This window comes from Molothrus aeneus, chromosome 11 (genome assembly GCF_037042795.1).
Source record: "Molothrus aeneus isolate 106 chromosome 11, BPBGC_Maene_1.0, whole genome shotgun sequence".
NCBI classification, from domain to species: domain Eukaryota; kingdom Metazoa; phylum Chordata; class Aves; order Passeriformes; family Icteridae; genus Molothrus; species Molothrus aeneus.
Window position 1 is genome coordinate 18045832 of NC_089656.1, and position 27462 is coordinate 18073293.

The following is a 27462-nucleotide window of genomic DNA, read 5'->3' on the forward strand; positions in this document are numbered from 1 at the left end:
ATGGGCCAAGGGAGCATCGCTAAATTCTTCCAGAAAAAGTCGCTCCTCCGCTTCGTGCAGAAATATCAGCCCCTGGGAAGCGGCGAGCCGGAAGAGGAGGTGAGGATTGCCTCTTGCCTGGACCTGCTGGGATAGTTTGTGTGCTTGGGGTTCGCTCTGTGCGCTTCTCCTGCTTTGTCCCCGCCGGTAACTCGAGGTCGCTGTGGTTGCGCTGTCCCCGCTCCGTGCGAGCCCAGTGGCTCCCGCAGCAGGGGGATGAGGTGGGTGCTGTTTGCCAGGGTCAGGAGCCACGGGAAGCCTTGCTTCTATGCAGTAATCCAAGAGATGAGGCCCGAATCCTGCCCAGGAGCTTTGTTCCCTGCTCTGAGGAGCTTCCAAACCAAGGAAGAACGTGGGAGAGCCCTGGAGTGCCATGGGAGTGTGGGCACGACTGAGGAAATGGAGAGCAGGGCTCCCCTGTCCCCAGGGTACCTTGCCACCAGTGCTGGTCACTGGCTGAGGGGCTGTGACCCTCGGGATGTGACCCTGGGGCTGTGACCCTTGGGATATGACCCTTGGGCTGTGACCCTGAAGATGTGACCCTGGGGCTGTGACCCTCGGGATGTGACCCTGGGGCTGTGACCCTCAGGTTGTGACCCTGGGGCTGTGACCCTTGGGATGTGACCCTGGGGCTGTGACCCTGGGGCTGTGACCCTCAGGTTGTGACCCTGGAGCTGTGACCCTGGAGCTGTGACCCTTGGGATGTGACCCTGGGGCTTTGACCCTCGGGATGTGACCCTGGGGCTGTGACCCTTGGGATGTGACCCTGGGGCTGTGACCCTGGGGCTGTGACCCTCAGGTTGTGACCCTGGAGCTGTGACCCTGGAGCTGTGACCCTTGGGATGTGACCCTGAAGCTGTGACCCTTGGGATGTGACCCTGGGGCTTTGACCCTCGGGATGTGACCCTGAAGCTGTGACCCTTGGGATGTGACCCTTAGGATGTGACCCTGGGGCTGTGACCCTCGGGATGTGACCCTGAAGCTGTGACCCTTAGGATGTGACCCTGGAGCTCTGACCCTCAGGCTCTGACCCTGTCCCTGCACCCCTCTGTGCTGTTCCTGCAGTCATGGCTGGTGGCCAGTGGCCAAGGAGAGTTCTGGCTTTCCACAGTGTCCACTAGGAAATATTGCTTTCCTTCCCTGCAAAATGCTGCACTGCTGTGCCCTCCCTGTCCCCAGTGCAGATGGAGTGGCCAGTGGTGGTTTGGGTGACATATTTGCTGTTCTTCTTGGTTTTTCACCACAAAATCTTCCAGTCTGGGATGATCTGATTATTTGCTCAGCACAAGGCTCCCATGGCTCAAGCCCCAGTTTTTCTGGCGCAAGGCAGATGGGCTGGGTGCTCTGCCACGTGAACCCCATTTGTCTAAATCCTTCAGCACGTGGGCTTAGCCCTTACTGCCATCCCAATGAGTTCCAGCCACGTACTTGGAGAGATTCATGAGCTTTTCCTGAGTGACTGAAGCCTTTCCCAGCTATCATTTCAGCTAATCCCCTTCCTGAGGCTCGTCTGTGCCGTGTGGGGTGGGTCAGTGTCACAGGGAGAGGAAAATGAGACACTGAACTCTCACCCTGTGCAGTGCATGGGGTGATGCTGCTCTACACTGCTCACCCAGAGCTCAAAACCGCAGGAAAAGAAGATCTTGATGAGGTTACAGAAAGTCCCTGCGCCCTGGCTTGGTGGGCACCTGAGATTTCTGATTGCACGTAGGCAGGAGGCCACTGGCAATTAGGCTGGCTTGTTCTTAGGCTGCACCATTTATGCTGTGCCAAAATAAATAGTGACATGTGTTTGTCTCCAAACCTAAACCCCTCTTGAACCTCAGCTCTGGTCCTTGCAGAGAGTGGTCTGTGTGTAACAGGAGAGGAAGGTGAGGAGAGCTTTGGCATGGGGTAGGAGGTAGACAGCAGTGTAAAATGAAAATAAGAACTTGGTAAATCAGGAACTTATTCCCAGAGTATGATTTAGGCTGGTAAATTACTCATTTTCCCCCAACTTGATGGCATTTTGCTACTTCACTTGAAAATAGTTGCAGAGCACTTTCAATCTTATGTGCAAAATATAAATATAAATATAAATATAAATATGTAAAATAATATAAAATAAAAATATAAAATAAATATATATAAAATATATATAATACATGTAGAAATATATATACTATATAGAAATAGAAATAGAAATAGAAATATATTAAATAAATATATATAAATATATATAAAATACATATATAAATATAGATACTATATAAAATACATTAAATATAAATATAAATATAAATATAAATATAAATATAAATATAAATATAAATATAAATATAAATATAAATATAAATATAAATATAAATATAAATATAAATATAAATATTTTGGTCAAAGCACTGTGCTGGGCCATAAAGGTGTGATTGCAGGTGATCTGATGGGACTCCAGGCAGGAGAAATGCCCAAGAGTTGGTGAGGAAATGCCTTCCCCAACATTTCCTGTGAAGGAAAGCCCCAGAGCTGTCACTGTGGGGTGCTGGCCAGCTCACCTGTGGCCATGGTGTTTCCTAGAGATGGCAGAGCACACACCCAGCCCTGTGCAGGCTCTGTTAGGCATGGTTTAACCCCTTCCTGCAGTGCCCCGTTCAGAACCAGGAGAATTCAGTCCCCAGTTCAGGGCAATTCTTGTGGGGCTGATTTCCACTTCAGGAGAATTGTTTCCTGCAGAAATCTGAAGAACAGTCAAAGATTTTTTTTCTTCTGAGCATCCCAGTGTGTTTGAAAGTGGGAGAAAAGCCTGGGCACTGCTTCTTTACATCCCCTTTTCCCTCTGCCCAGGTAGCAGGGGCACCCCAGTGGGCACAGCCCAGGGCAGCACTCTCAAGGGGCTGCAGGTGGGTGCTTCAGATCAGCTTTGCTGCAAAACCTGGGGCCTTTTGCACAATCAAAGGCACTACCTTGAAATTTGTATCTGCAAGCAGGGGGACAAGATCTTTGTTTCACGTAAAAACATTGGAATTCTGTTGGCAGATGTGCAACAGGGGAGTGGGAAATTGTGTGGGAGGTGCAGAAATCGTGGTGGTGGTGGTGGGAAAGGGCTGGGAGCTTGGAGAGGGAAGCCCAGCAAGGCAGTTCCTCACCTGCAGGGCTGAGGGCTGCTCTGGGCTGGATTCTGCATCCTGCCTGCACCCCTGGAACATGGGTATTTTTGCCTGCCATGTCCACCAAAAAAAAAAAAAGAAATGTAAAAAGCTTTGGAGAGAATGGTTTGATTAATTTATTGGATTTTTGGCAGGGATTAATTTTAATGTTTGGAAAGGCTTCATGAAGACTAAATAACCCAGCCCACTCTGGACTGCAGTCCATTAGCTGCTCCAAAGTAACCTAAGACAGGGAAAAGAATATAAAGAATATGCAAAGCCTCAGCAGAGGCAGAGGTGGGGGAAAATCCCTAGAACTGATATTTTTGGGCTGTTTGCCAGAGTACACAAAAAGGGCTGTGTGCTCTGCAGAAAGCCCCATGCTCTCTTTCTTCCACATGGGCTGCTCAGTGGCACAATTGATGGATTGTTTTGGGATGAGGGATGCTCAGGTACCTCCAAGGTGGCTCCCAGCCACACCAGCTGCTCTTTACAGCCTCCAGTATCTCCTGATCTTGCAAAGCCATAGATAAACTGAGAATTCCCCTTTTGTTATTTCTTCCTGCCCCGCTGTGTGGAGTCTGTGCTCTTGTGCAGAAAGGATAAAGGTTATAAATGTAAATGGATATTGTGGATAAGCCACATCTGCTTTGCAATGTCAGCCAGGAGAGGTTTGTTTGGGATGGGATTTGCCCAGGACACTGCCTGGCACCCCACATCCATGGGGTGGGATGGGATTGGGGCACAGGGGCTCTGCAGAGGCAGCACATGCAGAGGAGGAGGAGGAGGGAGATGGGGCCCCTCTGATGCATTTCAGGGGCTGTTCTGGTGGGAAAAGCTGTGCCATGCTCATAAGGGAGAAGCCTTTTATTGGGAGAACTCATCCCAATGAAGCTGTTCCTGTCACAGCAGCCCCTGGCTGCCAGGAGCAGAAACCACAGAGGGCTCAGACACATCCAGACCTTTGGCATTTATTTCCTCCACACCTTTTTAAAGGTAAATATTGCTGATAGAGCTGGGCCCCGCTTCCCTTGGGGACTGCAGGCATGTTATCTTCATGTCCAGGTCTCTTCCTGCCCTCCAGCTGCTTTTATTAAAATTTAAACTCCTCCAGGGCAGAGCTGCACCTTGATACCTGTGTGTGTGTCACCTGCAGCACAGAGGATCCACATTAATCAGGCTGGAAGTGAATTCCAGGATGTGTTTATCCATGGCAGCCTTGTGTTTTCTTCCCACCAAACCCTTCCATCTTCATAAGTGGCTTTTTGGGATTTCAGTGTCTGGATGTCAACAAAGTTACAGGGAACGGATGGATTTGTACAACCAGGACATCCAAACAGGGATATAAATCAAATAAATCCCCCAACGAGGGATATAAATCCAATAAATCATGAGTTTTAAACATGGAAGGAGTATTTTTGTCCCTTCTCATGAGGTCTGTTAAGGAGATGTGGAGATAAGGGTGATGTCCAGTGCTAGGATGGCTCAAAAAGGGGAGCAGTGCTGCAACTTCTCTGGGCAAAATGGGGTCACCAGCTTGAGGGAAATGTCAGGAAATGGCCTTAAAAGGGGCTGCAACAGATGGATATGGCTAAAGCCTGGTCCAGGATCAGGGCTTAGAGATGCTCTGAGCCCTCCAGAAACCCCAAAACTGAAACCAACTCCATGAGAAAACAGCCAAGGACATTTTCTGCATTTATCATTTTCTGCTTTTATGATTTTCTGCATTTATCTCAGGCTTTAGCTTGCAAAGCCCTGCACATTCCTAGAAAGTTCCTGAATGTTCAAGTCTCCAAATACCCCTGCAGGAGGAAGAGCCAGACCTGAGTGCATCCCACAGCAAACACTCCAGGGTGCTGGGAGCTGGTGCCCAGTGCCTGCCACGCTCTCTGGGGGTTCCTTTTTAATGAGCACACCCTCCTGTGCTTTATGGATGAAGGGAAAAGGGAATGGAGCTCCTGTCCCTTGGGAAGGGGCAGAATTCTCCCTCTTTGTTCTTAGCCTGATCACAGTGCCTTCACTGTGGGCCTGGCAGAGATTTTGGGGATGCTGCTGCTGTGGGAAGTGCATTTTAGAGAAGGAAATTAGGGGAATTGAAAGGGAGAGATTGGGATGCTGAGGGTTTGGGCTGCCTGGATGGGGCAGGAAGGGTTTACCCTGCTTGGAGGAGTTACAGAGTCAGTGGTGGAGCAAAACAGCCCTGGACACAGGAGGGGAGATTTTGCTTCTCCTTCTGGCTCACACTTCTAGCTCACATTTTCAGTTCATTTCTTATGTTTTTAGGAGGGGAAAGGTGTTTTCCTTGCTCTGGGCACCGAGTCTGTGCTGTGAGACACTGGCAGGAGACAGAGCTGCTCTGGGGCAGGACACTCAAACAGAACAAACCTTTCCTGATCAGCACAAACCTTTCCTCACCAGCACCATGAGCTTCCCTCTGTGGCTCCCCAGCTCCTCACAGCCTCTCTCCCCCCACAAGAACCTGCCCCTGCCTTTAAGCCTGCGCTCAGGATTAATTCGAGCTGGTACTAAAGCGCTGAGATTTGGGAAGTGTTGTAGTGACCGAAGGAGCCCAGCTGGCAAGGGGAGGGAAGGGAATGGGATGAAGAGAAGCAGCAAGGAGCTGCTGGAAAGCTTTAATTAACACTGCTCTCACCTGACGAGTGCTTTGCTGTGTTTGCTCAGCCCCAGGAGGAGTGTGAGCTGAAAATCATCCAGCAGGAGCAGGAGGTGGCAGTGCTGCCCCCGAAGGACGCCTGTAAATGCCACAAGGAGGACTTGGCAAGAGCCCTCAACGTAAGGATTTGCCCTTGGGAATGTGGGACCTGCCTGTGGGAATGGCCTGAGCTGCAAAATCAGCCTTTGATTGCCTTGCAAACTGGAGTGCCCAATTCCACTGCCTTTTTGTGGGATGGATCCTCTGAGTGTCCCCACAGCCAGGGAAAGCTTTAGTGCTTGGCTATATTTTGGTTTCTGACCTCAGGATTTTTTAAATCCAGGCAGAATAGATTTTATCCCTTCTCATTTTGTTCCCTTTGAGTTTTGTCAGGGTGTATTTATTTTTATTTTCTCTTTAAATACACAGTGCAGTCAGAAAATCCTTCTTCCTTTACTATTTTAGATTTCTAATTCATCATCTATGATATAATTTCTCCCTTTTAGAAATATACTTTTTTTTAATTAACTTGTGCTTACTTCATGGGTTTCTGTGGTGGTTGATGGTAAAATTTTATAGTTTAACAAAAATACATATTTAAACAGAAGAACAACAGACAGATTTATTTTCTTCATGTGGGACTGAGCCATGAAGATCTTGCCTAGTCTGCTAATAGGGGTTTAATATAAATTTGACATAAGAAGTTTTCTGTAACTATAATATGAAATGGGTTTGGGTTTCTTTCCCCTCTAGGTTGATTTACAGACTGGACTCTCTGAGTTTTCCGTGCTCCAGCGCCGGTCAAAACACGGCTGGAATGAATTTTCAGTAGAGAACACAGAGCCAATATGGAAGAAATATCTGGACCAGGTGAGGATTTTCTGCACAGATCCTCATTTCTTGGCAGGAACAAAACCTGGCTGGGTTTTGCTGAGCGTGTGCCTGCATTGAAATATTCAGGGTTTCTACTTCCAGAGGCTGAGCCTTGGAACAGGCTGTGCCCTGGGCACAGGAACTGCTCCTTCTCCTGGGAAAAGCCACTGTGAGGCTCCTCTGCAGCTCCCTGAGGGTGCAGATAACATCTGCAAACAGAAATGGACCTTTTCATCCCCACACAGCCCACAAATCTAACTGTAGATCAGATTGCTGGAGCATATTTATTCCCTTTAAGGCAAGTGAGAAATTTGTGAAAGGTTTGAGGAGAGCCAGTGGTGGCTGGAGGATGCTCTGGTCTGGAGATGCTCTGATTTTGGCTGTCCCTCCAGGAAAGGGGCAGTTGTGGAACTCAGGGGAGTTTTAGGGTTGTGAAGGCTGACCCAGAACAGAGACTAGATGGAGATAAAGTAGGGATTCTTTAAGAGGATCCACCTTGGGCAGCACAACCCAAAATGGCCACCAAAAAAAAAAAATGGACAATTGGTCACGGGGTCTCTCCCTGGGATCAATTCTGCTCCATTTGCATCTTGCAGTTCATTGTCCCATTCCAGCTTTAGCCCCTGCAGTCCCATCCTTGTTTTTCTCTCTCCAGCCCACGGTGTTTGTGCTCCTGGGCTGAGATTTGGATCATTTGTCCTTGGTGCCCAGCTGGAGCAGGAATTGTTTTGTCTCCCTGCTCTGTGCACAGAGCTCAGCATCCCATGATGTGAACCCAGACCCACACACTGAAGCAGCACAGAATGTGAGAAATAGAAAAGCCAAAACCTGAGACATCAGGGTCTCTGTCAGAGATTCAGTGACAGGTACATTCAGAAATGGTGCCATGTGCTGCTGACATCCACAATTTCACACCAACTGCCCCAAAAGCCAGGCAGAAAGTGATATTTGTCATCTTCTCTTTCCCCAGCTCTTCCTGAGCTATCCTTGAGTTTTGCTTTTATTATCTATTTCTCAACAGCATTTAATACAACTTTCACGTCTCTTTGAGAGCTTTTAACCAGACAAGAAGGCCTTGTCTGTTTGTTTTTATTTTTCAATTCCAACCAGTGATTTGACTGATCTTGCTTAGTTGAATCACAAGGATTTGTGTTGCTTTGAAAGACTTCATTTTTATTTCATGGTTCATCCCTTTTTTTATATGATTGATATTCTTTAAGCTTTTGGTAAGGATCACTAAATCTCTCCAAGGATTCCTGGTAAAAAGTGAGATGGGTTTTTTTCTGCTCAGCCTTAAGAACCAGTTTCTCCTACAGGGACACCAAAGGGATTTGTTGATACATTTCTGATCCTCCTGCAGTCTTTTGGTGCCTCTGCTCCTGCACCATTCACACCCAGCAGCCCTTTGCTGTGGCTTTTTCCAGCTGCTATTTTTGTAAACACTCCCTTTGCCTCGATTTTCCAAAGAGGAATGGAGGGACTTTCACCTTTGGATCCATCCAGGAATAAATTTAAACCCTGGCTTTCCTGCTGAGCATCACCACACATCTGTTGCATGAAGCAGGCAGATTTATCTTTATCCATTTAATTCCTTTCCATCAATTCCCACAGCAGTTAAACAGAGCTGTAATTTTCTCAGGTAGGAGAAGGGAACTCAAAATCTCTGTTTAGAAGTGAAACAAGTGAGCACCTGACTCCCACAGCCCTCAGTCCAGTGAAGATTTGAGCAGATTAATTAAAGAAAAAATGAAAAAGAAGAAAGAGGATTTCTGGTTTCAGATTCTAAAAAGACAGTAAAGGTTTTGTTTGTTCTTATTGTTCATCTAAGAAGCTTTTGGAATCACCTCTGTGTCTGCAAAGGGGAGCAGTGCCTGTGCAAAAAGGGGAAAAGTGTTTTGGTGTGAACTTCACAGAATTCACAGAATCACTGATTTGGAAGAGACCTTCAAGACCATCGAGTCCAACCCATCCCCAACCCCTCAACTAAACCCTGGCACCCAGTGCCACACCCAGGCTTTGTTAAACACAGCCAGGGATGGTGACTCCACCACCTACCCAGGCAGAACATTCCAGAACTTTATCACCATTTCTGTGAAAAAATTTTCCCTCATATTCAAGCTACATTTCCCTTGGTGCAGTTTGAGACTGCAGCAGACTTTGTCCTGCTGGTCCCCAAGGCCACCAATCCCCTGTGGGGCAGGAACTGCAGAACCTGACCACGATGCAGGGAGGGTCCTGGAGCAGAACCACCCAGGGACCCTTCCTGAGGGACCCTTCTTGTGGGACCCCTCCTGCAGCAAAACCACCCAGGGACCTTTTTTTGTGGGACCCTTCCTGAGGGACCCTCCCTGCAGCAAAACCACCCAGGGATCCTTCCTGCTGGAGCCCTTCCTGCTGGAGCCCTTCCTGTGGGACCCTTCCTGTGGGATCCTTCCTGTGGGATCCTTCCTGTGGGATCCTTCCTGAGGGAGTGTGGTACTCTTCCTGAGGGCCTCTTCCTGTGGGATCCTTCCTGTGGGACCCTTCTTGAGGGACTGTGGGACTCTTCCTGCTGGGCTCTTTCCTGCTGAACCCTTTCCTGTGAGACCCTTCCTGTGGGACCCTTCCTGAGGGACCCTTCCTGTGGGACCCTTCCTGTGGGACCCTTCCTGCTGGGCCCTTCCTGAGGGACCCTTCCTGAGGGATGCTTCCTGAGGAACCCTTCCTGTGGGACTGAGGGACCCTTCTTGAGGGATCCTTCCTGAGGAACCCTTCCTGTGGGACTGAGGGATCCTTCCTGAGGGACCCTTCTTGAGGGACCCTTCCTGAGGAACCCTTCCTGTGGGACTGAGGGACCCTTCCTGAGGGACCCTTCCTGAGGGTCTGCATCCAGCTCACCTTCAGCACCTCTCCTTCCATATTTCCCTTGTGTTCTCAGTTCAAAAACCCCCTCATTCTCCTGCTGCTGGCCTCAGCTCTAGTGAGTGTCATCACCAAAGAGTACGAGGACGCCGCCAGCATCACCATGGTGAGTGTCACCTGTCCCCATCACCATGGTATGTGTCACCTGTCCCCATCACCATGGTGAGTGTCACCTGTCCCCATCACCATGGTGTCACCTGTCCCTCTCACCATGGTATGTGTCACCTGTCCCCATCACCACAGTGGGTGTCACCTGTCCTATATCACCTTGGTATGTGACACCTGTCCTTTATGCCCATGATGGGTGGCCCCCATCCTGCATTCCCATGGTGGATGTCACCTGTCCTTTATCCCCATAGTGGTGGCCCCATCACCCATATGACACCTGTCATTTGTCCTCGTGATGGTGGTCCCTGTCCTTTCCCCCATGGTGGGTGTCACCTGTTCCCCATTCCCATGGTGGGTGTTGTGTTCCTGATCCCCATGGTGTGTGTCATGTCCCCCATCCCCATGGTGGTGGCCCCTGTCCTTTGTCCCCCCGGTGGTGGCCCCTGTCCTGCCCCATGGTCCCTGTGCCCACACCTGTAACCCCTCTGTTCTCAGGCTGTGCTCATCGTGGTCACCGTGGCCTTCATCCAGGTGGGTTGTGCAGAGCTCTGCCCGTGGCCATGGCCAGCAGCACTGAGCCCCCTGCTGTAACTTGGCTCTCCTCTCCCTTCTCCTTTCCAAGGAATATCGCTCAGAAAAGTCCCTGGAAGAGCTCAACAAGCTGGTGCCCCCCGAGTGCAACTGGTGAGCCAGGGCTGAGCAGGGAGGGGGCTGAGAGGGCAGCACCAAAGGGAGAAGAGATTTATTCCAGGCTGTGGTGCACATAGTGAGAAGCTGGTCTCTGGAGGGGTGGCACTGTGAATGGGTGCAGCTCTAGGTCAGGGATGAAATAATCAGTATTGATCAGAAATTATTAGAATTTTTGTTTAACTATTAGGGAAAAATTAGAAATAAGGAGTAGGCATCCTGTGGAATTGAATAAATGCTAAGACAGGAGGGTCCCAGAAAAATCCTGCTCCACATCCCTGCAGCATCCTGCATGTCACTGTCTCCCCAGGCAGGAAAAACCTCACCTGTGTATATATTTTTTTGCTTTAGGGTAGTTTTCCCCCCAAGATCTGGGCACAAAGCAGCACCTGAGTGCAGGTGCAGGTGGGATGGGGTTCCTGTCCTGCCTGGCGCTGCACACACGTGTCAGGCACAGGCACAGCCAGGTCACAGCCCATGGAGCAGCTGCAGGGTGGATCAGACACCGCTTTCCCCACGGCTTTGATGTTTGTTATCAGTGCTGGAAATCACAGGAAACGTTTTCCTTATTTATGTCTTTGCAAATCAGTTTTGTCACGGCCAACAGGAAAAAGTTGTGAAGCTCAGGGAAGCCTTGCCCTGCCAAAGAGGTGTGGGGTTTTCCTCTGGTCCAAAGTTCACCCTGGAGCTTACAAACCCCACTGTTGGTTCTTTATTTATTTATGATATGACACCAGAAGCATCCAACTGCCTGGAAGGCTCCACTTTGAATGCAACAGTGGAATGCCAGGGGTAATTCTAGCTTTAAAAAGCCTCTTTTTTAGGTTCAAGAATCTGCAATTTATTATTTAAAGCATGAAAGCACAACTTCTCATTGCTCCTCTACTGTATAAACAATGTTTAAGTCACTTCTGAAATGTAAATCATCCATAACCTGCCCATCTATTTACGAATTAAAACCAAGCCCAAGCTGAACATAATCCTCTGCTCATTGCTATGAAGATTTTCTGTTCTTATTTACATTGGAAGCTCTTTGGGGCAAGGCTTCTTGCTTTCTTGCCAGCCACATTCCCAAGCTTGCAGAAGGAATAAAACCCTCACAGCCTGCTTCCCTTTCTTCTTTTTCCTCCATTTGCCTCGTGTAGCCTAAGGGAAGGAAAACTGCAGCACCTTCTAGCACGAGAGCTGGTGCCTGGAGATATCATCTACCTGTCTGTGGGTGACAGGGTTCCTGCAGACCTCAGGCTCATCGAGGTAAATTCAGCGGGAAACCAGCCTGGCTGGCAAAGCCCTTGTCTTAACAGTGCCAGAAATGAACCTTTTGAATTAGGTTACAGATCTGCTGGTGGATGAATCCAGCTTTACTGGGGAAGCTGAGCCTTGCAACAAGACTGAGGGTGTGCTGCTGGAGGCTGGGGACATCACCACGCTGAGCAATGTGGTTTTCATGGGGACCCTGGTGCGATACGGGAAGGGGAAAGTGAGTCCTGACATCACTGATCTTTTCCTGGGCATTAATTACAGATTCTTTTGGTGTGGGCATGGAGAGACAGGAAAAGGTGAATGATAGAGGGGAGGTTGGATATTGGGAAGGAATTCTTCCCTGTGAGGGTGGGGAGGCCCTGGCACAGAGCAGCTGTGGCTGCCCCTGGATCCCTGGCAGTGCCCAAGGCCAGGCTGCATGGGCCTTGGAGCACCCTGGGATAGTGGAAGGTGTCCCTGCCCACGGCAGGGGCTGGAACAAGAGGCTTAAGGTCCCTTCCAACCCAAACCAGTCTGGGATTCTCTAGGTTTTCCCACCTCCATCTCTCTTTTCCCCTTTTTTCAGGGCGTGGTTATTGGCACGGGTGAGAATTCCCAGTTTGGCGAGGTGTTCAAGATGATGCAGGCTGAGGAGGTAACACAGTCCCTGGCTGGGGAAATTCTGGATGTCCTGGGTGAAAGTTTGTGAGCAGGAGCAGTGCCAGGAGTCAGTGCACTGGGCTCAGTTCTGCTGCTGCCACACAATGCCCGTGTGAGTGAGGGACACTAAGTGACAGAGAAGGACAGAATAGGCTCTGCCCTTGGAGGGTTGAGGGTGGGAAAAGCACAAGGGACCATGGATTGAAACCAGAACTGTTGGGTCACTTGCTCTGAGCTAACCATCATCCCCTCATCCCACACAACATCCAAAGGAAAACCAGTCATCTCTACTTTTTCCAGACTCCCAAGACTCCTCTGCAGAAGAGCATGGACAGGCTGGGGAAGCAGCTGACCCTGTTCTCCTTTGGGATAATTGGTGAGTGGGATGCAGGGCTCACGCTTGCATGGATGGCTGTGGGATCCCTCTGTGCTCTCCCAAAAGCACTGGTGGGTCTGGCTTACCTGGACTTTGGGGGTTCCAGCAGAGACAGCACTGAAGGAGAGATGTGGATGCCTCATTGGGTTTTAGTTCTACAACATCAGCTAAAACAGGTTAGGGAATTTTTAAATTCTTTTTTTAATTAAATCCTTTACACCCCCAGGTTTGATAATGCTCATTGGCTGGCTGCAAGGGAAGCATCTCCTCAGCATGTTCACCATTGGAGTCAGGTGAGGACTGGAGAGGCCTTTTCTCTTTCACTTCTAATGAAACATCCCAAGGAATTCCCTGTTCAAAACATGGATGTTTCACATAAGAAAACTTGAGTAAAACCTTTCATAAATACATATTTCTCATGCCCTGGCAAAATTAATGTGAGATTTAAACAGAGTGGAGGAAAACAGAACTAAGCTTGAGGGTTCATATAATTTTGCAAACTGTTATCTCAAAAATCTTCACTGGCATCTCTACCTCATCCTGCTGTGAGTGCCCTTTCCTATCTGTGCTGTGAATTTAGTGGGAGTGTACCAACAGCAAATATTGCTCTTTGCTGTTCCTACTGGATTTACATCTAAAGAAAGGAATGCACACCTCACACAGCAGAAAGACGCATGCACAGCTTCTTAATCAAACACAATAAAATGTGTTTTCAGCAGTGCCCATAAAACCTATTAACTTGGTGTTGTCATGGTTCTAAAATCAATTCTTAAATAAAGAAGTGTTCTATGGAAAGAAAAAAAAAATCCTGGGTGAGGAGACAACAGAGAAGCCAAACTGATTCAGTGCAAGGAAAGTGGTTAATCCTGAGTTTTGGAGGGCAGGTGATGGTTTTATAAGGTCTCCTGGATTACATTTTGCACATGCCTAGAAGCATTCAGAGTTTCCCAAGGAATATCTAATATCCAATATACAGACTGGGGTGGATTTTTCCAGCATATCAGGTGTTGCAGGTTTTGATAATGGGGACATTTGGGGAGCTGGTTCTGTCCCCCACATTGTGGGGTAAGAGAGGAGGTGAGGAGCTGCACATGGCCAGGAGCCAGTGGTTAATATGTGAGCCCTGATGCCAAGGAATATTCAATTCCCATCCTCAGAAAGTTAAATAAATGAAATTAAATCCAACCTCTACACCCTGGCTTAACCAGAAATTACTTCTCTTTGGCAATGTAAAGAAGAAAAATAACTGCTCTGTCAAAATCATCCAGGAAAAGCTCGAAGGGCTGGATAAACATCCTGCTTTTGTATTTACAGTGTGCCAGGAGTCCCAAGGGCTATCCCCTAAGGAAAACTCAGCCCTGGGGATGTTCCTTGGCACCTTTGGGTCAGTATTGTGGTTTGGCCCCTGTGTTGAGGCTGTTGTGTCTCTGCTGTCCCCAGCCTGGCCGTGGCTGCCATCCCTGAGGGGCTGCCCATCGTGGTCACTGTCACCCTGGTGCTGGGAGTGCTGCGCATGGCCAAGAAAAAGGTGATTGTGAAGAAGCTGCCCATAGTAGAAACCTTAGGTAAGGCTGCAGAGGGGCTACATGGCTTGGTCACCTGCCAGGCTCCAAAATCTGAGCTGGGCAGCCACAGGCTGATCCAGAAAAATAAATTTGGAATAGGGTTACTGGGACAGAGCAACCCACTCAGAATTAAATACATTTTCTGCCCTGTGTTTCCCTTAGTTTGGTGGTGTGAACATGGTTGGAATGGTGCAACCCAGCCCACGGGGAGCAGGCACACATTGGGTTAAAATCTTGGTTTCTCCTTCCTCTCCATGCTGTGGGATCCTCCTGCAGGTCCATCCCTCCCACTTCTTCAGTGTCTGGCTAAAAAAACCTCCCCAGCCCCTTCCTGGCAGCAGAAATAAAGCCATTTTTCCTTCTGCAGGCTGGGTGGAAATCTCCCTGATATCCAAAAAGTCACGGAGAGGGGGACAGAGGGGACTTGAGGAGGTGTCCAGCACAACTTCACAGCTGCAGGGCACAATGAACCAGGATGGAATTGTTCTTCCAGCTCCCCTTATCTTTAATTTGTCCCTCACTCCAGGCTTTGCTGCTCTGCCCTGGTCAGGGTGGCAGGGATATGGAGGAGGAGACACAGAGTCTCTTCAGCACCACTCATTAAAGGCACAATAAACACCAAAATCTGCTGCACAGCCAGGTCCTGCAGCTAAAACCTGTCCTCTCAGGAAACACTGCTATTGTTTGAACTGCCCTTGTTTGTTCTGCAGTTAAGGAATCTTATCACCCCGATTTTATTGTCTCTGCCCTGACCCAGGACATCTGAAAGGGCTTTTCCCTCCTGAGGGAATTTGTTCTGCTAGGGCTGCGCCCACAGAGGCGGAACTGCAGGTGCAGAGAAGGCACAGCCAAAACTGTCTGGGAAACTTCTGAAAAGGAGAAAAACAATCCTTCTTTAATTATCAGTCACTGAAAATGAGGTATTGGAGGTCACAGCTTTGCTGTCTGCTAATCCTTCCAAAGTGTGATTCATTTAACTGCAGCCCAATCTGCTTTATTTTCTCCATTTTACCTGGAGGTCACTGTGCTCATGGGGTTTGTGCCTGAGCACTGTGATCACCCCCAGAGCCAGGGAAGATATTCACACTCAGAAGAGAGCTGGAGCCTGATGCTTATTTTGTATTAATTTCCTCCCTTCTTGGGAGTAGAAACTATCTGGAAAGTGGTGCCTCTGCTAATTCACCCTTTTGTGGTATTTTGTAAATGGGCTCTGGAAAAATGTGCTCTGGAAAAATGGCACAGAGCAGAGCAAAGGGGCAGATTCTGCTCTTAGATGTGGATCTTTGAGTATTTTTTGTGACAGTTTTTAACCCATCTCCTCTCACAGTCCCTTGGTGAGGCAGGGAAGGGCTGCTATTCCTGATTTGGAGAAGCAAGGCTTAATTGGCAGGGTGGGAATTGGGTCTGTCTTTTTGGAATAGAACAGCTCTTCTGTTGAGTGATACTGCAACTCAGAAACATTGACCAAAACAATGTGACCCTCTCCAGGTGTCCCCTGCCACATCTCACACCCCAGTGATGCTCACAATGCCCCAGTGTGCACTCAAATCCTTCCCTTCCCTTCCCTTCCCTTCCCTTCCCTTCCCTTCCCTTCCCTTCCCTTCCCTTCCCTTCCCTTCCCTTCCCTTCCCTTCCCTTCCCTTCCCTTCCCTTCCCTTCCCTTCCCTTCCCTTCCCTTCCCTTCCCTTCCCTTCCCTTCCCTTCCCTTCCCTTCCCTTCCCTTCCCTTCCCTTCCCTTCCCTTCCCTGTTAGGAACCTCACCCACTTTTCAATCTTTTCTCCCTTTCACCGGTGCAGTTCAAACACCACGAGTGAAACTTGTTCCCTCCCCCCCAATCTCCCTGCTGGGCTGCATCATTGCCCAGTTCTGACTGGAGCCACCCCTGCCCCAGGTTGCTGCAATGTCATCTGCTCGGACAAGACGGGCACCCTGACTGCCAACGAGATGACGGTGACACGGCTCGTGACCTCGGACGGCTGCCAGGCTGAGGTAGGGATGGGGCTGAGGAGCCGACCCAGCCTCTCCTGCTGGAATCCAGCAGCACTCCAGCTGCTTTTGGTTCTCTCAGACCCAATCTGAGAGGCTGGCCAGCCCCAAACCCAGCAGTTTCTGTCATATTCCATGCAGAGAAGGGGTTTTTGCAGGCCTGGGGACAAGCAGAGGTGGGGCTGAGGGGACAGAACTGCTCGGGTCCCACAGAGGTGTTCATTGGAGAAAAGGAGACTCAGAGGTGATTTTACCACTCTGTATAGCTCCCTGAAAGGTGGCTGTGCTCAGGTGGGGTTGGTCTCTTTCTCCAGGCAACAAATGTCAGAATGAGAGGACACAGCCTCAAGCTGCGACAGGGGAAATACAGGTTGGATATCAGGGAGAAGATTTTTACAGAAAGAGTGACAAAATACTGGAATGGCTGCCTGGGGAGGTGGTGGAGTCACCATCCCTGGGTGTGTTTAACAAAGCCTGGATGTGGCACTGGGTGCCAGGGTGTAATTGAGGGGTTGGGGCTGGGTTGGACTCGATGACCTTGAAGGTCTCTTCCAACCTGGTCATTCTGTGATTCTGTGATTGGCAAAACCTGCTGTTCCCTGCACTTACTGTAAATTCTGAACCCTGCCACTGACCTGTGGATGTGACAGTCTGGTCAGAGAGAGAAAGACAGATAAACCTTCCCAGGAATTGTTCTGGGCAGTTTTGAGAAGGTTGAGAGAAAGATTTCAAGCAATCTTGCAGCTGGTGTTTTGGACAGTTGTTTTCTCATAAGATGTTTGCCAAAGGTTGTCTTCTTAATTAGCCAGTGGTGTGATGGGGTGTTGATTAAATGGCCAATCAGGTCCACCTGTATTGGAATGGTATATAAAAGAATAGGTTTTCAATAAAACTCAACCTCCTGAAGAAACCTGGACTCTCTGTGTCACCTCACTCCTGTTCCATCTCCTGCAGGAATACTTATTATAAGAGCAGCTTCATTCTCTGCTTGGTTCATTCCTCCCTGTGCAAAATGAGGGAAAATGCAAAATGTGAGGCAGAGGAGAGACAGACAGTCAAGAGAGCAGGGCTTGAACAAACCCAGGGATGCCACTGCCACTGCCAAAGGTCTGCATCTCTCCCCTGAGCTGCAGGAGACTTCTGGAATCCCAGCAAACAAGTTCCATATAGGACAAATTCACTCCTTTTGTCCCTAAAAAGCCATTTTAATGTGATATTGTCACTGTCTGCAACCTTTCCTTCAAGCCTTGCTTTGAGAGAGAAAGAAGAACCCCTGCACTCCTTCAAAATGAGAATTTTCTTGAGTGCAGCCCCCTGCACACATCTGCAGTCCAGTCCTGCCTGGCAAAGGGGAAATTTCCCACCTCTCTCTCTCTCCCTCCCTCAGGTCAGCGGGGTGGGCTACAATGGAGAAGGAAATGTTTATCTTCTGCCATCTAAGGAGATCCTTAAAGAATTTTCCAACATCTCCGTCGGGAAACTCGTGGAGGTAAGTATAAATTATGAAGCAGCTCATCCTAGTTACATTCAGTTTTCAGTTGCACAAATAATTTTGGATAATTAGTGTGAAAAAAACCACTTTTGTAATTCTAAAATGGACTGGTTTGCTAAAACATTCTCATGGAAAGACTGGGTGTGATGTAATTCCTGAAGTTAGGAGTAAAGGCAGTGATCATAAGGCATGCAGGGAGAGACCAGAGCCATCAGCTTCAGGAGTCAATGATATTCTGGAGAAAAATACAATTCTGGCAGAGGAGAAACCAATAGATTTTACCCTGTTCAGGTTTTTAATGTGCACAGTTTCTAGACATTAGCCAGCCACACAGTCAGTTTATAAATTTATTGTGATGTTCTCTGGGTTTTGTGTCAGCCTTACATAAAATTTTGAACATTCAGCTGTAGGGTAAAGTGGAGTGTTTGGGTGGTGAAATGATTTGAGCTGGAATCTCAAATGGAGACTAGGTCCTGTTTTATTCATACTGCACATTAGAAACAATAGTAGGAGAGACTGAGCCTTCATTTTCATGATCTATGAAGCTCATTAGATGTATCTTATGTTTTCTTGATGTTAATTTATCCAAAGCATAATATTTTACCAAAATATTGGTGTATTATATGCATTAAGTGGCTTCAGAAAACACAAGAACTGATCTCAAGTGATGCTGCTGAATTTTTCCCAAAACTTTTGGGATGTGGCTCCTTTCATTCCCCAACCTTGCATCATTTCATTTAAAGAGATTAAAAAGCTGTGACTTCAGTAATGACAAAAAATAGCTCATGCAAACCTGTCCCTTTCTCCAGGCTGGCTGTGTAGTCAATAATGCTGTTATCAGGAAAAACAGCGTGATAGGACAACCCACAGAAGGAGCTCTCATTGCCCTGGCAATGAAGGTAAGACCCTTAGAGTTTCAAATTTCCTGCAATTCAAATAAATAAATAAATAAATGATTTTTTAAAAGCTGGATTTGTGAGGTCTGGCAGCAGAGTGAGACTGCTGTTAATTCCACAGCTGGGTTTGGTCCTCTCTTGTCCCCTCTGCCCAAGGTCACAGATGTGTCCTCTCCCAGCCATCCTTTAGTCATGGACAAACACTTGCCTTGAGCTCCTGTGCTGACAGAAATCATTGCCTGGCTTGGTTAATCCTGCAGTTAGGCTGGGTAATGCATTTATTGTGGGCTCAGATGGGACAGACTTTTTTATATTTCCTGCACGTACCAAAGAAGAGTCCAGGAGGAAGAGAAGAGTTAAAAATGGGCAGGAACAGGCCAGGCCAGATTGAATGGCAGAGTGTCACCCTCATTTTGGGGCATCTGCTGGCTTATACTTTTTCCTGGTCATGATTATGTAAAACAAGATGTTTTTATGAATTTTGGACTCACACTCCCAGGCAGAGCTGTGAAACACCCCAAGGTGTCACCTCATCATTGTCACCCAGGCTGTGGCCTCAGCCCTCAGGTCCCTGATGATAGGATGCACCTGCAAACACCTGATCTTACCTCCTGCTTTTAAAGTTCATAACTCTAGCAGTGAAATCATGATTTCTCAAGTTTTTTTCTTTTTAAATAATGGCATTTCCTTTCCCCAGATGCTGAGTTAAAACCTTCCTCCTGCTCTGGAATTCAAGCCAAGCAATGGCAGAATATGAGGGAGGGGGTCTCTTCTATTTTTCTTTTTAATGTTTTGGTTTGGTGGGAGCTGGGGACAGAGGTGCTCAAAAGCAGCTTCCAGTGTCTCCCACTTCACCTGGCACACCCCCAGACTGCTGGAGCAGGAGTGAATTGATTTGGACTGAAAGGTTTTGTTGTGAATTGCTTTTTGAGTGTAATTCATTGGGAAATAATTCAAAGCCACATCCACAACTGACCATTCTTTTATTTGCTATTTCCTTTCTTCTTTCAACTAGAGTTGCTGGGAAATAACCCAGAAAAGAAACCCAGAAATCTGCTCAGCCATAGATTTAGGGAATGGACTTGATCCTCCTTTGACTTGAAGCTTTCAGAAAGGCAGAGCAGCTCCCTAATTCTTTAAAACTTTTTCAGGAATCAAGCTTCAAACTCCAATGTAATTTACCCCATATCAGCCACACCAAAAGGGAAAAAAATGTTTGAAATATGAATTTTGCTCTCCTCATGTTTTCTCTTGAGCTCTGTGGTATCTGACAGCCTGGAAGGACACAGTCAAGAGTCAATCCTTGTGATATGGAAAATATATCCAGGTTTTGGCAATGCCCAGCCTCACAGAGCTCTTTTTGTTTTACCTTGCTTCAGATGGAATTAGCTGACATAAAGGACATTTATGTAAGAAAGAAGGAAATTCCATTCAGCTCTGAGCAGAAGTGGATGGCTGTGAAATGCACACTGAAAAATCAGGTAAAGCAAACAGAGGCAGGGGCTGGTTTCGTGTTTCTAATTGTGCACCTCAACAATGGGCATGAAATGGTATCTCCTCAGCAAATAATGTTTTCAGGAGTTAACTATGTCGGGAGAAAATGGAACAAACCTCAAAATTCCCAGCTTGTGGGGGGTTTTAGCCTGTAAAACTGAGTTTGAATGGGAGGGAGGAATACTTTTGATACAGTGATTCGAGCAGGAAAACAAAATCTTTTCAGAGATAACTGACAGAGAGAGAGAGGTCTGGTGTTTGGGAGGAAAGGTTGGCCCTTTATCCCTTACTGGGTTAAGGAGCTCATTTTGGCTGATATTATGCTCTGGTTTAAAAACTCACCAACCTTTTCATCACCATGCTGTCTGTGAGGGCTGAACATGAAAAATGGCCAGAGCAAAAATATCCCATCCTATCCATAATATATGCTCCTGTGCATCTCTTGAAACAGGTAAAAGAGGAAACAGGATCTTTTCTACCTAAAGACTTTTTCATTTAAAATATGCTCCATTTTTTGGACAAAGTGTATTCTCTCCTTGCTTTCAAGGATCAGGAAGATATTTACTTTATGAAAGGAGCATTTGAAGAAGTTATTCAGCACTGCACTCTGTACAACAGTGGTGGCATCTCGTTGTCACTCACACCCCAGCAAAAAGCCCTCTACCAGCAGGAGGAAAAGAGAATGGGCTCCTCAGGACTTCGAGGTCAGTCCTTACTGCCCCCATCTGGCCTAAAACTTTCCTGCTCTGTTATGGTTAGGATGGGCAGAGGCTCAGTCCTCACAAAATCACAGGAGGGTTTGGGTTGAAGGGACTTGAAAGTTCATCTCATCCCACCCCAGCCATGGGCAGGGACACCTTCCACTGTCCCAGGCTGCTGCAAGCCCCAATGTCCAACCTGGCCTTGGACATTCCAGGATCCAGGGGCAGCCACAGCTCCTCTGTGCTCCCTGTGCCAGGGCCTCCTCATCCTCACAGAGAAGAATTTATTCCTAATCTCCAGTCTAAATCTCAAGTTTCACCTTAAAGCCCTCAGTTCTTAGATCACTTTCACGGTCTCTTCCAAACTCTTGTCAGAGTGCCAAGGGCCATGTCTTAGGTCTGCTGGCTGATCTGGATTTTTGTGCTGGGTTTAAATTAGTGAATTTGAAAGGAGCTGAAAACAACCACTGGAAATTGAGTGTTTCTCTTCCATGGGGAGCTGTGATTGTCTGGGACACGCTCTGGGTGCTGCACTGCAGAGCTTTGTGCTGAGCCTGATCTAAGCACTGCTCTGCCAAGTTTTGGTTTTGGTGAAGACAGCAACAAAAAGCCACTTTGGAAGGAGTTCCAAACATGGATTTGGGAGCTGAGATTTCTGTTTGAAGCTTGGTTCAGTCCTTTGCTAGGCCCAAATCTCTCGATCTCCTGATCCCAGCTGCCTGTCAATGCACAGCCCACAGGAGCTTTATCCATGTGGCACGTCCTTCATCACCAGAAGATCCCCCCAGAAACATCTCAGGCTTCCACACAGTGACACAGACACCATTCCCAGCTCGTAAGGAGATGAGGACAAGCCTTGGCAGCAGGATCTGGAGGATGGTGGAGTTAATGTACAGATTCTCCCACCCTGTGTCCTGTGGTTAAGAGCCCCTGTGCAGTGCTTGATTTAAAATATCCAAATTATCTGCCCTCGTGGCAATGGCAAATTACTGCTCTGAGGGGAAGTGATTAACTCAGGCAGCTGCTGCAGCTTTTGATTCAATCATCAAAGCAATGCTGACATGAACCCCTGGCAAAATATCCTTGAGTGATTTAAGAATGATTGAATGATAACGGGTGTGCACCAGGAACAGAGACAAAATGTTCAGAGCCTGGATGTTTACATGGTGGGAGTTTCACTGGTTTAACTGAATTTACATTTCACATTTTTAGGTTTTAAAAAAAGTGTAAGTTTTTGCAGGAATGCTATTGTTTAACTTAGTAGTTTAACAGTGTCTGGTTTAACATAACACTGTCCAGATTTAATCCATCTGCATTTAGACAAGACGTGGTACACAGCTTAAAATTAGAAAGAAAAAAATCTTAAGAGAAACATGTCAAACAGAAATGCTCTCATTCAGAGAAACTATTATTTAGTGGACTGAATTTTTGTGTCTATACAAGATCTGATTGTAATGACTAAAGATCTGTTTTTAATGACTTTTTCTGCCGGGAAACCGGCAACTTAATATCCTCTCTAAATATTCCTTTTAAAGCACGGAAATACATCATTAACAATTTATTCTTGTCCTCTTTTTCTCCCCTCTGTTACTAGTACTTGCTTTGGCTTCAGGTCCAGAACTTGGCAAACTAACATTTCTAGGTCTGGTGGGAATAATTGATCCCCCAAGGGCTGGGGTGAAAGAAGCTTTGCAAATCCTGTTTGAGTCTGGTGTGTCAGTGAAGATGATCACTGGAGATGCCCTGGAAACAGCTGTGGCTATAGGTACCAAACTTTGCTGCTCTCCTGGGGCTCTGTGGCATGTCTGTCACATCAGTCCAGTGTTTTATCCCTTAATAATCAACTTTATCATCGTTTCTGTGTGCTCAGTAGAGCCTTTAAAGGTCACTGAATTTTTGCTTTTCCATTGAAACAAACATTACATGGAGTATAGAGCAGCTACAAACTCTGGGCCAAATTCCAGTAAATTAATTACACTATTTTAGCACCAGAAATGGCAAAATCTCAGTGTAAGCCTCCTAAAAGACACAGATAGCATTGCTAGCATTATAGAATCCACTAATATTTAGAGAGTGAGTATCTCTTTTCTTTGCAGGACAGAATATTGGTCTCTGCAATGGGAAGCTGAAAGCCATGTCTGGGGAAGAGCTGGACCAACTGGCAGAGGCAGAGCTCTCCTCCACTGTCCAAAATGTAATGGCTTTGATTACATTAAAAAAAGCCTATTTCCAATAGCTTACATCTAATACGAGATTATATTTTGTCTTTGTTGTTTTTCAGGTTTCCATTTTCTTCAGAACAAGTCCAAAGCACAAACTAAAAATAATAAAGGTAATAAGAGCCTGTGAAATTCATTGTACACCTCACAAAAACAAGGGGGAGGGAGCCTCAGTTCTCTGGATGATCAGGTCTTCCCCAGCAGCATCAGCTCAAACTAAAGGATTGTAAAACCCCAGCTAGAGCACTGGCACTGTTTCTCTGAAGGTATTAGCTGTGGAATTGGACTTGATGATCCTTGTGGGTCCTTTCCACCTCAGGATATTCTATGATTTTTATGATGTTTCTTGCAAGTCTGGGCCCTGGGCATACAAAAAAAAAAACAACTAGTGAGGTATTAGCAACTACAACATCAGGAGAATGATTTCTGAGGATTTTACTCCCCTCTTCTAACTTCTGCTGGGGTGATATATATATATATTGAGATTCTCTATACTCCTGAAAAACCGAATTCTTGCTCTGAGCTTTGTGCTCTGTGCGGTGCCGAGTCCATTTCACCCTCAGAGTCCAACAGAGCTTCTGATCCTTCAATACAAAAAGAGCAAAGCAAACAGTCCAGGCTCTGAATTGCCAGCATGGCTTGTTCCTGTCCTGGTTTGAGAGCCCCTGAGCTGTCCTCTCCCACAGGCCTTGCAGAGGGCTGGTGCTGTGGTGTCCATGACAGGGGACGGGGTCAACGACGCCGTGGCCCTGAAATCCGCCGATATCGGGATCGCCATGGGACGGGCAGGGACAGACGTCAGCAAAGAGGCTGCCAACATGATCCTCGTGGATGATGACTTCTCAAAAGTCATGTAGGTTTGGAGATTTTCTTACTCTGCAGCTCTTTTCTGGCTGGCTACTGCAGCAAGCCTGTTTGTTGTGTGAGGAGGGCTGGGGATGGAAGTGGAGAGCCCCAGGGTGGATCTGACTCGTCTGTAGTTGCACACATAACGATGACTTTCCTTCCAAGTGATGTTGACCAAGCCACCTTGCACCTGAAAGCCCTGGTTCCTCTAACTGGGGATCTGAGAGCACCAGTCTGGGTAGATCAGAGCTTTTTTGGTCATAATTTGGGCTCAGTGATCCTGGAGGTGTTTTCCAACCTTTATGATTCTACCTCGTACTCTGCCTCATCCAGAAAGCTCAGAGGAAAAATGTAATTTGCAATGCTCTGTTGGTTCATAACAACAGAGTGGGCAAGGTACAGTGAGTATATAAATAGGTCCCAGGCCTGCTTTATGAACCAAAACCTGGCCACGTGAGCCAGGCTTTCAGATCTATGTGTGGATAAAGGAATTGTAAGTGAGAAGCTGCACCTCCTCCTGAGCTGGGCTCTGAACTTCCTCTGAAATAAGGGCTACAAAAGACAATTGTGTTTTGAGTGTCCCAGGGAGCTCAGTGTAAACAGTGGGAGTGCTCTTTACTTAATAAAATCCCCTCTCCCTTCCAGGAATGCAATAGAAGAGGGAAAGGGAATATTTTACAACATAAAAAATTTTGTCCGGTTCCAGTTGAGCACGTAAGTTCCTGTTCGCTTCAGCTCCTGTGAAAGCACCTCTGGGGTGAGGCCCTGCACAATAATGTTCTGTGCTTGCAGGAGTATTTCAGCTTTGAGCCTAATTACCCTATCAACAGTGCTCAACCTCCCCAACCCACTCAATGCCATGCAGATCTTATGGATCAACATCATCATGGATGGGCCACCAGCACAGAGGTATGGAAGAGCCCAATGAGTAAAATAATCTTGGGTTTAATATGTCTGAATTTGGCCTAGGAACACAAACTGTTGTGATTCCTCATCAATCATCATCAGTGGTTCAATAAGCTGCATTTCTGTTCCCTCCTGATCTTTCAAAAAGCACTTCACATTTACTTGAGGTTTTCTGTATTTTCCTGGTTTATGGTGGAATCACTTAACCATTCCATTTTTTGGCTAGGAATGGCCTGTTATCGTGAAAGTACCACCAGGGAGTAGTGGGGATATGCCCCAAAATCACAAGACTTAGGAACCATCCAACTGCTAATTACAATTACAGCTAAATACAATTACAGCTTCCACATTATGCTCACTCTCACTCTGGGGTGGTCTGAGCATTTAATGTTATTTTAGCAGCTCAATGTGCAGAAAAGACCTTTGGTATCAGTGACATGGACTAATTTGGGCCTTATGTCACCTTGTTGGAATAGTCGCACTGTGTCCCAAAGAACTGCACCCTCCAGCTCCATCCTGGTTTCTCAGGATGAACATTCTGGAACCCTGCATTAATTAACACATCCCTCTGCTTCTCTTGGAGGCAGTTTGGGGGTTGAACCTGTTGACAGGGACACCATCAAGCAGCCCCCCAGGTGCATCACAGACACCATTCTCAGCAAATCCCTGATCCTGAAAATCTTCATGTCAGCAATCATCATCATCAGTGGAACCCTCTTTGTCTTCTGGAAGGAGGTGAGGGAAATCTGCACTCGGATCTTGTTTCCATCAGGGTGGGTGGAGCACAAAGTGAGGGCAGTTTCTGAAGGACGTGAGAAACTTTCTGGAATCCATCCCATGGGGAAGGATCAGTGTGGGCAGAGGGCTGAAAGAGCAGGGTCAGCTCCCAGCTCTGCTCCTGCCTCCCTCTCTTACCTCTAATTTGGTCCATCCAATCCAGAATGGGAAACCTATTACTTAATCAATACTTTAAGGGAGTTTTCACCTCCAGCTTTCCATTTTCCCAGCAGAAAATGCCAAGTACAATGGATTGCTGTTGGTACTTTAAGTTTCAGTAATTTAATTTAGGATGTTCTTTACTCAAAGTCCACATCAGTTTAAGAATTTCAAGTATGATTGATAAGATCATAAACTATAAAATTAGCAGAGAGAACTGAACGCTACCTACAACAGCTAGAACTACATTTACTCCTTTGTTTTACTACCCTTTGATTTGACAGGGCTCATTAAAGGGAACATTTAATTCTTCTATTGAATTGGCATATTTTTGTAAGGTTAAACTAACCCCTGAATTTTTGTGTGCTCCCAGAATCCAACAGGGGGCATAACTCCTCGAACCACAACGATGACTTTCACCTGTTTTGTGTTTTTTGACCTCTTCAATGCCCTGACATGTCGCTCTCAGGTGAGATGGCTCTGTCAGCAGTAATTTCTTGTCTCAAATCACAAACATAAACATTAGAATACCAGCATTTTGCATAGTAAGGGGTTTTTTAATGTTATTTAAAGCAGTATGATTTTTATCAAATTTTTATACAGATAAAATTATCCATCACAAGAGCAACTACACTTTCAATTACATAGCTCTAAGTTAGTGTTTATGTAACTTAAAAAGTAATGGAGATGAAATGTAAAGAAACAGGGTGTCATTTAGCTCCAACAGAGATTGGGAAAAGCTACTTTTAATTTTTTTTTCCCTTTTCTAGACAAAGTTGATATTTGAAATCGGCTTTTTCCGAAACCGCATGTTCTTGTATTCCGTGCTTGGCTCATTTTTGGGACAGCTGGCAGTTATCTACATCCCTCCACTCCAAAAGATCTTCCAGACAGAGAATTTAGGAGTGGTAGGTAAGTTGCAAAATAAATAATGGTTTGGTTTTGGTTGGCTCTGTCAGCTCCCAGCACATCACTGGTAGCAGAGATCAACCAACAGCTCCAAACTCTGTGTATTTACACAGAGCTGTCCCAAATAGTAGCAGTAGTTCATATTATCCCAGCTTACATTCTGAATATTGATTTACTGCACATAAATGCAAGTAAATTGAGACATGCCAAGATTTTCCAGCTCTGTATGATGGTATTTCTCAGATCATTATGCAGACACTCCCTTTGTAAAGAGCTGGGTTAAGCTTCAGTTTCCCAGCTGAAATGGAACACAGATTGCAATCAGCAAATTGCACCCTACCACACTGTGTTCCATCTACATTGTGCTGTGTCATAAGCAGGGGGCAGGAATCCCAAATTATTCCTGTTTCCACCCTCCAAGGGGACCATCCCAGCTGAGGGTGGCCCTTGTGTGCTGCAGTGCTGTCCCTAACTCAGTTGGCAAAGGTGCAACGAGGGCTCACAGGGGCTCACCAGCCCAATTCCAGCTGCAGGGAAGCTCTGGGCTGGGATTCCTGCCCAGCTGGGCTCACCTCCACTCCCTCCTCTCCCAGACCTGCTGTTCCTCACCGGCCTGGCTTCCTCGGTGTTTGTGGTTTCCGAGCTCATCAAACTCTGTGAAAAGCGCTGCTGCCCCCCAAAGCACACCAGGGGATGTCACAACTGACTGAGACTGCTCTGAAATACACCTGGAACACAGCTGTGACAATCCCAGTCCATGGCTTTGTGACCCACACATCCTTCCTGAAGGTACTCAAGTGCAGCTGTACCAACAGTCCTTACACCAGAGACTCTTCTCCCCCTCCATGTG

The 27462-nt window shown here is 47.0% G+C and overlaps 1 protein-coding gene across 1 annotated transcript; it reads left to right on the forward strand.

Annotated features, from left to right (window-relative positions):
• Window positions 1-27460, forward strand: ATP2C2 (ATPase secretory pathway Ca2+ transporting 2). Its single transcript, XM_066557351.1, has 27 exons — window positions 1-99; window positions 5844-5954; window positions 6568-6684; window positions 9605-9694; window positions 10192-10227; window positions 10319-10380; window positions 11529-11637; window positions 11714-11863; window positions 12212-12280; window positions 12586-12661; window positions 12888-12954; window positions 14102-14226; window positions 16119-16216; window positions 17601-17702; window positions 18515-18604; window positions 19981-20082; window positions 20643-20799; window positions 22391-22561; window positions 22893-22990; window positions 23078-23128; window positions 23702-23868; window positions 24507-24575; window positions 24654-24770; window positions 25355-25502; window positions 26077-26172; window positions 26474-26615; window positions 27206-27460. Exons 1-27 carry the CDS (start codon window positions 1-3, stop codon window positions 27316-27318), a joined length of 2832 nt encoding a protein of 943 aa, XP_066413448.1. The 3' UTR covers window positions 27319-27460.
• The last annotated feature ends 2 nt before the right edge of the window (window positions 27461-27462 follow it).

Coding starts and splice junctions, on each gene's coding strand:
- ATP2C2 (XM_066557351.1), top strand. CDS start 1: ATGGGCCAAGGGAGCATCGCTAAATTCTTCCAGAAAAAGTCGCTCCTC. Junction 5,955..6,567: donor ACTTGGCAAGAGCCCTCAAC/GTAAGGATTTGC, acceptor TTTCCCCTCTAG/GTTGATTTACAGACTGGACT. Junction 16,217..17,600: donor CGGACGGCTGCCAGGCTGAG/GTAGGGATGGGG, acceptor TCCCTCCCTCAG/GTCAGCGGGGTGGGCTACAA.